Genomic DNA, 11,010 nt, shown 5'->3' on the forward strand with positions numbered 1-11,010 from the left:
CACCTTCCCTCTCTCTCTCCTCTCTCCTGGAGGAACATTCCCTTGCTCGGAAGCCTTCAGGACTGGGGTGGGCCGGCGCGGTTACCATGATGATATGCTTGCGTCCCGATTGGTCGACACCATCCCCAGGATTCTGTGATTAGCGTTTCTTAGTGCCAGGTGAGTAAACCGACCCCTGCATCCCACCAGCGTTCCCACGACAACATCACCTCATCAGGTATGAGGACTGCTGGCTCTGTCACCGTAGCAACACTGCTCATAGCAACATGAACAGCTCTGTATTATTGATGATGTTGACAGGTGTCATGGTGATATTGGGAATGATATGGACAGTTGTATTGACGATATTATAAAGGATATTGATAGTTGTTTTGATGACATTATAAAGGATATTGAAAGTTGTATTGATGATATTATGAAGGATATTGATAGTTGACATGACAACCCTGAGTGACCTAGCAACTGTCACTTCTCATTACCATGACGATCAGCCTGCCAAGTCGTGTTTAATTCTCCGTTGCCTAGCAACTAACATATCCTGTTCTCTGTCATACAAGACTTAGAGCTTGGAATTTCCCCCCCTGGCAACTGTCTCTCAACAACTACACATTGTCCTTAGCAAACACACGTCTCTTAGTAACAACACACGTCCTCTCCTCTTCTCTCTCCTCTTCTCCTCTCTCCTCCTCTCCTCTCTCCTCCTCTCCTCTCTCCTTTTCTCCTCTCTCCCCCTCTCCTCTCTCCTCCTCTTCTCCTCTCCTTTCTTCTCCTCTCCTCTCTTCTATCCCTGACAGAAAACAGGAAGTACTTCCCATGTCAGTACGGGTGACCCCAGCTGGCCCCGCCCCCACCGGCTCCGCCCCCACCTTGATCCTGCCCCGCATCATCCTAACAGACATGGAGGAGGAACACGGGTGAGAACCTAGAACATACAGCCTGGAACCCACAACCTAGAACCTTTAGCCTAGAACCTACAACTTACAGCCTAGAGTCTACAACCCACAGCCTAGAACCTAGAACCTTTAGCCTAGAACCTAGAACCTACAACTTACAGCCTAGAGTCTACAACCCACAGCCTAGAACCTAGAACCTAGAACCTTTAGCCTAGAACCTGGAAGCTAGCACAGGGTGATGTTCTTCTGGGATGTTTCTCTCCAGCTCCACACGGAGCGGGCCAGTTCTGTTCAACATCAACAACAGCAACAACAATGAAGAGTAAGAAACTCTCTGTCACACACACACACACTCACACACACACTCACACACACACACACACACACACACACACACACACACACACACACTCACATACTGTTTGTCTGAGTCATTTGTTATGTAATGACTTGAGCTTTGACCCCAGGGAAGAAGAGAAGAAGAAGAAGAAGAAAGAAAAGAAAGAAAAGAAGGAGAGAAAAGAGAAGAGGGAGTAAGAAGAACCTGTCCCTCCAAACACCACACCCTCCCTCCCTCCCTCCCTCTCTCTCTTTCTCTCCTCTCTATCCCTGTCTCTCCCGCTCTCATCCCTCCCTCCCTCCCTCCCTCCCTCCCTCCCTCCCTCTCTCTCTCTCTCTCTCTGTCTCTCTGTCTCTTTCTCTCCTCTCTATCTCTGTCTCTTTCTCTCCTCTCTATCCCTGTCTCTCCCGCTCTCATCCCTCTCTCTCTCTTCCTATAGGAAAGAAAAGCAGGAGAAACGGGAGAGAAAAGAGCAGGAGAAGAAAGAGAAGGAGGAGAAGGAGAAGAAAGAGAAGGAGGAGAAGGAGAAGAAAGAGAAGGAGGAGAAAGCCAAAGCAGAAGCGTGAGCTGAAGAAACGTGTTTATTATTATTATTACTATTATTATTATTATTACTACTGTTATTGGGTGTGCCTGCCTTCGGCGAGCACAACCATGGTTCTCTCTCATATATATTTATTTATTCTTGATTATTCTTTATTTTCCCACCCCCTTTTGACCAGCGCGGAGAAATGTGCATCTGGTGTGAACAGCCTTGAGCCATTCGTAGCCGAGATTGTCACTCATAATTCCCGCCTCTGAGTTGAAGCCACGCCCCCTACGCAAAATCGGGGCCAAAAGTCAAAAAAAAAAAAAAAAAAAAAATGAAACTCAAAAACAAATTTTAAGACGTAAAAAACAAAGCTTTGAATCTGAAAACATGAAATGTGAAACTGTGAAAATATAAAAGTGAAAATTTAAAATTAATAATTTATTAAAAATAATTCCAGAAATTTATCGAAACTTTATTCAACATTCAAAAAATTGGTACACTTATTTTTTGTTTGAATAAATGTTTTTTTTTTCAAGTTTTAGACCAAAACTTACATTTTCAATGTCAAGCTTTAGTTTTTCAACTATAGATTTTGTTTTTCGAATTAACAAAACATTTGGCCCTGATTTAGCTCCATATTTGACCTCATAATCCGTTTCCATATAGTTGAAATGTAGGGCTATATCTACAAATGTAGGGACTCAAATATACATAAAAAAACTTTTTCATTTCCAGCGCATTCAAACAATCCCCTCAGTGAAGTTTGGCTAGCAACAGCAGCAGTGACTGACCTTATAGTGACAGGTTATCAACTTATGTTTTGTCAACCCAGTCATTTGGAGAAGATAAACATGCAGGGCTACAAAAGACTATTTCATTAGACCCCCCTATTATTTTAGAAGGGTAAATGAGCAGCAACAAATGTAAACTTTTTAATCTGTGTAATCTTCATACATAATAAGTATGCATGCTTATTTTAATTACCCAAATATGACTTATACAATTTAAGTTTAAAAAACTTACCATTTGCAACCGACGCAAGCACACCCCACACCCTCTCTAGTTATTATTACTTTTATTTGATTATTACTACTACTTTTGTTATTTCATTTGTATTATTATTGTTATAGTTATTATTGATATTGATACAATACATTGTATTATTATTGTATTATTGGTATTATATTATTATTATTAATCTGCTTTCATTCAAGACGTACCATACTATTGTGTGTGTGTGTGTGTGCCCACAGTCCAAAAGAGATCACAGCCATAGATCCAGCAGGAAACATTTACTACAACTGGCTATTCATTATCACCATGCCTGTCATGTACAACTGGACCCTCATAATAGCCAGGTAACACACACACTCTCAACTCCACATAAACACACTTACACACACACACTCTCAACCCCACACACACACATATACACACAAACACACACACACACTCTCACCCCCCCCCCCCACACACACACACACTCTCACCCCCCCCACACACACACACACACACTCTCAACCCCACACACACACATATACACACAAACACACACACTCTCACCCCCCCACACACACACACAAAAAACATTTCAAACCCCTTGATGAGTGTGTATGTGTGTGTGTGTGCATGTGTGTGTGCATGTGTGTGTGTGTGTGCAGAGCGTGTTTTGAGGAGCTGCAGCTAGAATACCTGGTCTACTGGTTCATCCTCGACTACACTTCTGACGTCATCTACGTGGCTGACATGTTCTTCAGGACTCGGACCGGTGAGTAACACACACGCACGCACACACACACACACACACACACGCGCACACTCACACACACACACACCCACACACGCACACTCACACTCACACATACTTATATTTGTGTATTATAAATGTGAGTCTGTGTGTGTGTGTCCAGGGTACCTGGAGCAGGGCCTGCTGGTGAAGGATGAGAAGAAGCTGAGAGATCGTTACTTCAACAGCCTGCAGTTCAAGCTGGACCTGGTCTCCATGGTTCCCACTGATGTGTTCTACCTGGCCCTAGGGATCAACTACCCAGAGATACGCCTCAACAAGCTCTTCAGGATCAACCGGTAGGAGGACCTGTCTGTCTGTCCCTGTGTGTCTACATGTCTGTCTGTCTGTCCCTGTGTGTCTACATGTCTGTCTGTCTGTCTGTCCCTGTGTGTCTACATGTCTGTCTGTCTGTCCCTGTGTGTCTACATGTCTGTCTGTCCCTGTGTGTCTACATGTCTGTCTGTCCCTGTGTGTCTACATGTTTGTCTGTCTGTCCCTGTGTGTCTACATGTCTGTCTGTCCCTGTGTGTCTACATGTCTGTCTGTCCCTGTGTGTCTACATGTCTGTCTACATGTCTGTCCCTGTGTGTCTACATGTCTGTCTGTCTGTCCCTGTGTGTCTACATGTCTGTCTGTTCCTGTGTGTCTACATGTTTGTCTGTCTGTCCCTGTGTGTCTACATGTCTGTCTGTCTGTCTGTCCCTGTGTGTCTACATGTCTGTCTGTCTGTCTGTCCCTGTGTGACTACATGTTTGTCTGTCCCTGTGTGTCTACATGTCTGTCTGTCTGTCCCTGTGTGTCTACATGTCTGTCTGTCTGTCCCTGTGTGTCTACATGTCTGTCTGTCCCTGTGTGTCTACATGTCTGTCTGTCCCTGTGTGTCTACATGTCTGCCTGTCCCTGTGTGTCTACATGTCTGTCTGTCCCTGTGTGTCTACATGTCTGTCTGTCTGTCCCTGTGTGTCTACATGTCTGTCTGTCTGTCCCTGTGTGTCTACATGTCTGTCTGTCCCTGTGTGTCTACATGTCTGTCTGTCCCTGTGTGTCTACATGTCTGTCTGTCCCTGTGTGTCTACATGTCTGTCTGTCCCTGTGTGTCTACATGTCTGTCTGTCCCTGTGTGTCTACATGTCTGTCTGTCCCTGTGTGTCTACATGTTTGTCTGCGGGTGTAACCTGCCCTCCTCTCTCCCCTCCACCAGGATGCTGGAGTTCTTCCAGCGCACAGAGACACGGACCAACTTCCCCAACGTTCTGCGTATCTCCAACCTGGTGATGTACATCGTCATCATCATCCACTGGAACGCCTGCCTGTACTACTCTGTGTCAAAGGCCATCGGCTTCGGCTCCGACGCCTTCGTCTACCCCAACGTGTCGCACCCGGAGTTTGGGCGCCTGGTGAGGAAGTATGCCTACAGCATGTACTGGTCCACGCTCACCCTCACCACCATAGGAGAGACTCCACCACCCGTACAGAACTCCGAGTACTTCTTCGTGGTCACAGACTTCCTGGTGGGTCACTGTTGCTGTTGTAGAGATATATATTAATATTTACCCCACATATTGATTTATTGATTCATTGTAGAGAGATTCACTGCCTCATTAACCCCCTCCTCCTCCAGGTGGGAGTGCTGATCTTTGCCACCATCGTGGGAAACGTGGGCTCCATGATCACCAACATGAACGCGGCCAGGGCAGACTTTCAGGCGCGCATCGACGCCATCAAGCAGTACATGAGCTTCCGCAAGGTGACCAAGGACCTGGAGAAGCGGGTGATCAAGTGGTTTGACTACCTGTGGACCAATAAGAAGGCTGTGGACGAGAGGGAGGTGCTGAAGTTCCTTCCTGACAAGCTGAGGGCAGAGATCGCCATCAACGTCCACCTGGACACCCTGAAGAAGGTAGGGAGCGGGGCTCACACACACACACACATATACACACACACACATATACACACACATATATACACACATATATACACGCACACACATGTACACACACCTAACCCTCCCCCAGGTGCGTATCTTTGCAGACTGCGAGGCAGGGCTACTGGTGGAGCTGGTGCTCAAGCTGCAGCCGCAGGTGTACAGCCCCGGAGACTACATCTGCAAGAAGGGAGACATCGGCCGCGAGATGTACATCATCAAGGAAGGCAAGCTGGCGGTTGTCGCTGACGACGGCATCAAGCAGTTTGTGGTCCTTAGTGACGGGAGCTACTTCGGGGAGATCAGCATCATGGCCATCAAGGGCAGCCGGGCAGGGAACCGCAGGACCGCCAACATACGCAGCATCGGCTACTCCGATCTGTTCTGCCTCACCAAGGACGACCTGATGGAGGCCATGACGGAGTACCCGGACGCCAAGGCCATGCTGGAGGAGAAGGGCAGGCAGATCCTGATGAAGGACGGCCTGCTCGACCTGGAGGTACGCTACACGCTTTTTATATGCCTGGTACATGCTGGTTACATGCCTGCTACACGCTGGTTACATGCCTGCTACACGCTCTTTACATGCCTGGTACATGCTGGTTACATGCCTGCTACACGCTCTATACATGCCTGCTACACACTCTTTACATGCCTGCTACACGCTCTTTACATGCCTGGTACATGCTGGTTACATGCCTGCTACACGCTCTATACATGCCTGGTACATGCTGGTTACATTCCTGCTACACGCTGTTTACATGCCTGCTACACACTCTTTACATGCCTGGTACATGCTAGTTACATGCCTGGTACATGCTGTTTACATGCCTGGTAGATGCTGGTTACATACCTGGTACATGCATGTCACATACCTGGTACACGCTGTTTACATGCCTGTTACATGCTGGTTACATACCTGATACATGCTAGTTACATTCCTGCACTGCACTACACATGCATGTGTTTATCTCTACGCATGTGTGTTCAGGTGGCCATGCAGGGCCCAGACCCCAAGGACATGGAGGAGAAGGTGGAGAAGATGGCGTCGATGCTGGACGCCCTGCAGACACGCTGCGCCCGGCTGCTCGCTCAGCAGGAGGCCCTGCAGGGGAAGCTGAAGCGCAGAGTCACCCGGCTGGAGAAGAAGATCGTCCCCCCCGAGGCCCCTGCCCCCGAGGCCCCCGCAGAGGAGGAGAGGAAGTAGGGGAGGAGAAGAGATGAAAGGAGGGATGAGTGGAGTGGGAGGAGATTTCCGGAGACACTGAGACACTCCTCGTAGGACCTTCTACAGGAAGAGCAGTGCATGCTGGGAGAAAGGAAAGCGCTGATGCAGGATGTGATGTAAGAGGTAGGGGCTTGCCACAGCAGGGTAGTAATAAGGATCAAAGGTGATGGAGGGTGTTGTTGCGCTCTGCGGGGGAACTTGTAATGCTCTAGTCTTCTACAACCAAAGATTAAAGTACAGTTGTTACTGTGGATTGGAATAATGTTGTCAAGTTACATTTTAAAGATGCTTGTATTAGGCATGTAGAGATTAGTATTTATCTCTCCCCCACCGCTCCCCCCTGCCCCATCTACCACCCTTACCCCCCCCCCCCCTCCTTCTTACCCCTCCCCTCTCCATCTCTTTGAACTTTCTGTTTAATGTAACAGGCAATCATCTTATTGCATACAAACAGACAGACAGACAGACAAACAGACAGACAAACACACACACACACACAGACAGGCAGACAGAGACAGACAGGTAGACATCGACAGACAGACAGGCAGGTAGACAGACAGGCAGATAGACAGGCAGGTAGACAGACAGACAGTCTACTACAGTTAAAGCTGTTCCAATCCCATCAGTGGTACTCTGGATTAATAAACTTGTATTCTGTGTGAGTAGCAGTGTTGTAGAGCTCCCGCAAATGGCAGGATTATGCTAATGCACTCTCATGCAATAAAGACATTTTATAAGTAAACAATGTCTCTTTGTTATCTGTCACAACCTGGCTCTAAGGCAGGGACAAAATATGGCGACCATGTAGCAGGTTCAAGAAATAATAAAGTAATTTAAATAGCCAAGGTAATTTACAAGAAATCCAATGCAGTGTTATGACAGAATATGGTGACTAAGTCACACCAGGCAGTTGGTATAAGATTTGTACTTGGAGGATGAGGATTTTGTTAAATCACATGAAGTAGTTTAACTCATGTATTCACAATTTGTTCAATAGATACTAAGGAAGTATGATGTAGTATGTCAAGATTCGAATTTAATATGAATGAGCTTTCTGTCCGGCGTGTGACACGTTGCACAGCCCCTCGGTGACACTTACGTTAGGAAATGTAGTTTTTGAGACGCGCAGTCCTGTACGATTGAATGGCAAGTGTGCACTACATGTCCCAGAGTGCTCCGCGAAGGATTCGCGCATGTCAACAAGGTGCATCGTAAGGAACGCTGTCGGTGAGTTGTATAGCTACCAAGCCCGCTGCTTGAATTCAACTATTTAACGTGAATTAATCTTAATCCGGAATTTGCACTTGCAAGATTCTTTCATTGGAATTGTTTCACTATCATCTGTTCCATCAAGGAGAAGAAAGCTCTAAATTTCTCATCAAATATCACATTGACATACTACCATACCATACTAGCTAGACGGCAAGCTAGCTAGTTATACTGTAGCACCGACGAGAACTTTACACAGCAGTACGAGACTCGAGAGAACGGACTGTCCCCGTTAAACCGACCACAGTACAGTACACGTTACTGTTGACCCTTTGGTATGTGGACACGTCACACATAACGGTTGCAAAAATGTTTCGCAATCATAGCAGTAGCTAGTGCAAGTACAGCGTCAGGAAAGCGTAGAGTACATCGATTTTTAGCTCAATTTCAGTAATATCTGCCAGAAAACCGTTGTTACCAACCACTAAACGTTAAAACGATGATTTTAAAGTAAATACTCTGACGTAAGGTTCCGACCATAAGCATAAGCATCCTAACTAGCCACAGTACCGCTAGGACCGTAGCTAGCCACAGTACCGCTATCTAGTTGTAACTCAACGGTACAACTTTTAAACGGCAAGGAAGGAAGCTCCATAACCAATCACTGAAGAGCTCTCTGCGGTTACGGTTGTGATGTCACAGGTGTTTGTCATGGAGCCGGCCTGGCGTCAGCAGGGTCGGGGTCGTGGGCGAGGCCAGGGTCAGGGTCCAGGGGCACAACCCCAGAAGGAGAGCATGAGGACCCAGGCCCCTAGGGGCGTCTGGTCTGGAGGGGGGAGGGGCCGGGGAGGGGGGGGTGACACCAACACGGCCCCCCAATCTGCACAGGGTAAGGGACCAGGTGAGTGTGTGTGTGTGTGTGTGTGTGTGTGTGTGTGTGATCGACTGCATGATCATTGTTCGTGGTTTTTGATTGACAGGTGTGTCATCACAGTCCAAGTTTGATGAGGTCAGGAGGTCCAACCAGGAAGCTGCCCAGCGATTGGTGAAGAGCCAGTGTAGCTCCTCCTCCTCTGATGAAGATGATGAGGAAGAGACTCAGGCAAAGGATGGCCAGAGAGGGAAGATCCTGGCATCTACCTTCACCACCTACACAGACCAGACGGGTAACACACACTCACACACTCTAACACACACACTCACACAGTCTTTTGACGCAGGCTGTAGGCTTTTGACATAACATCACACACAGTCTTATTCAATTAGTGTACGTGTGTGTGAGAAATTAACTTTCTGGACATGTAGAGTGCAGCCTAATACAGAGAGTCTTGTGTGTGTCCTTTCATCCAGAATATGTATGTAGTAACACAACTTGAATACTGGTGGTCCAGCATATGATCTTTAGGTTCTCTCTCTCTTCATCTCTCTCTCTTCATCTCCCCTTCCACCCCTCTCCATCCCTCCATCCCTCTCCACCCCTCTCCACCCCTCTCCATCCCTCTCCACCCCTCTCCACCCCTCTCCATCCCTCTCCACCCCTCTCCACCCCTCTCCACCCCTCTCCCTCCCTCTCCCTCCCTCTCCATCCCTCTCCATCCCTCTCCACCCCTCTCCACCCCTCTCCACCCCTCTCCACCCCTCTCCATCCCTCTCCACCCCTCTCCACCCCTCTCCACCCCTCTCCATCCCTCTCCCTCCCTCTCTCCCCCAGGAGGAGATGTGAGTGATCTCCAGAGGACTCGTCAGTACCTGAGTGATGCCTTCCAGTCAGGAGCCCTCACCTGCCTCGTCTGCATCGCCTCTGTCAGGAGGACCCAGGCTGTGAGGCACACACACACACACACACACACTGTCAGGAGGCCAGGCTGCGAGGCGCTCTCTCTCTCATGCATGCACACACTCATACTCACACACACATATGCTCATACTCACACACTTTTACACACACACTGTCTCACACCTTCACTCATACTCACCCCCGCCCCCCCTCCTCAGGTGTGGAGCTGTTCCGGGTGTTTCTCCCTGTTCCATGTTCCCTGCATCCAGAAGTGGGCCACAGACAGCGTGCTGCTGCACAGCCTCACACTGGAGGACCCAGCCAGCCAGGACCTGCCCTGGCCCTGGTCAGTACACACACACACACACACACACACACACACACCCCTGGCCCTGGTCAGTACACACACACACACACACACACACACACACACACACCCCTGGCCCTGGTCAGTACACACACACACACACACACACACACACACACACACCCACCCATGGCCCTGGTCAGTACACACACACACACACACACACACACACACACACACACACACACACACACACACACACACACACACACCCCTGGCCCTGGTCAGTACACACACACACACACACACCCCTGGCCCTGGTCAGTACACACACACACACCCCTGGCCCTGGTCAGTACACACACACACACACACACCCCTGGCCCTGGTCAGTACACACACACACACCCCTGGCCCTGGTCAGTACACACACACACACCCCTGGCCCTGGTCAGTACACACACACACACACACACCCCTGGCCCTGGTCAGTACACACACACACACCCCTGGCCCTGGTCAGTACACACACACACACACACACCCCTGGCCCTGGTCAGTACACACACACACACACATCCCTGGCCTTGGTTAGGACACACACATGCGTGCCTACACAAACATACCTGGTGGTAATGGCAATCTACCTTCTCTTAACCCCCCCCCAGTCCTAAGTGCAGGCAGGAGTACCCCCCCAGCCAGACTCCTAACAGGTACGTGTGTTACTGTGGGAAGGTGCAGGACCCGCCCCCAGACCCCTGGCTCCTCCCACACTCCTGTGGACAGGTGTGTGACCGTGCCCTCAAACCCAGCTGTGGACACAGGTGTCTGCTGCTCTGCCACCCAGGTAACACACACACACTCTCACACACACACACACACACACACACACACACACTTGAGTGATAATAATGGAAAACAAAGAAAATATATTTAGTTGTTGCTGTGTGTTTCTCTGTATGTGTATATCTGTGTGTGTGTGTTCCAGGCCCCTGCCCCCCCTGTCCTAAG

The 11,010-nt window shown here is 48.8% G+C and overlaps 2 protein-coding genes across 3 annotated transcripts in view; both read left to right on the forward strand.

Annotated features, from left to right (window-relative positions):
• cnga1b (cyclic nucleotide gated channel subunit alpha 1b) lies at nucleotides 1–7,451 on the forward strand. 2 transcript variants are annotated; one of them, XM_062449779.1, is made up of 12 exons: nucleotides 1–159; nucleotides 802–914; nucleotides 1,159–1,215; nucleotides 1,361–1,426; nucleotides 1,673–1,795; nucleotides 3,019–3,123; nucleotides 3,427–3,533; nucleotides 3,676–3,850; nucleotides 4,756–5,065; nucleotides 5,176–5,454; nucleotides 5,570–5,977; nucleotides 6,470–7,451. In XM_062449779.1, exons 2-12 carry the CDS (start codon nucleotides 814–816, stop codon nucleotides 6,683–6,685), a joined length of 1,947 nt encoding a protein of 648 aa, XP_062305763.1. In that variant the 5' UTR covers nucleotides 1–159; nucleotides 802–813; the 3' UTR covers nucleotides 6,686–7,451. The 2 variants fall into 2 exon arrangements, with proteins under 2 accessions (XP_062305763.1, XP_062305764.1); XM_062449780.1 differs by having other exon boundaries at nucleotides 6–217.
• A 358-nt stretch (nucleotides 7,452–7,809) lies between these two features.
• nfxl1 (nuclear transcription factor, X-box binding-like 1) overlaps nucleotides 7,810–11,010 on the forward strand; it is a 15,121-nt gene continuing 11,920 nt past the window's right edge. Inside the window, 7 exon segments of the mRNA XM_062449923.1 lie at nucleotides 7,810–7,933; nucleotides 8,618–8,816; nucleotides 8,896–9,081; nucleotides 9,627–9,736; nucleotides 9,911–10,038; nucleotides 10,668–10,846; nucleotides 10,988–11,010. The exon segment at nucleotides 10,988–11,010 is cut by the window's right edge and continues 139 nt beyond it. Coding sequence (XP_062305907.1) covers nucleotides 8,627–8,816; nucleotides 8,896–9,081; nucleotides 9,627–9,736; nucleotides 9,911–10,038; nucleotides 10,668–10,846; nucleotides 10,988–11,010 — 816 coding nt within the window. The 5' untranslated portion in view covers nucleotides 7,810–7,933; nucleotides 8,618–8,626.

Source organism: Osmerus eperlanus, chromosome 23, assembly GCF_963692335.1.
Source record: "Osmerus eperlanus chromosome 23, fOsmEpe2.1, whole genome shotgun sequence".
Classification (NCBI taxonomy): Eukaryota; Metazoa; Chordata; class Actinopteri; order Osmeriformes; family Osmeridae; genus Osmerus; species Osmerus eperlanus.

Bases quoted from the DNA above. Each gene is read 5' to 3' on its own strand.
- cnga1b (XM_062449779.1), top strand. From the start codon at position 814: ATGTCAGTACGGGTGACCCCAGCTGGCCCCGCCCCCACCGGCTCCGCC. The intron at 3,124-3,426 runs GTAACACACACA...GTGTGTGTGCAG, and splicing joins TGGACCCTCATAATAGCCAG to AGCGTGTTTTGAGGAGCTGC. The intron at 5,455-5,569 runs GTAGGGAGCGGG...ACCCTCCCCCAG, and splicing joins ACCTGGACACCCTGAAGAAG to GTGCGTATCTTTGCAGACTG.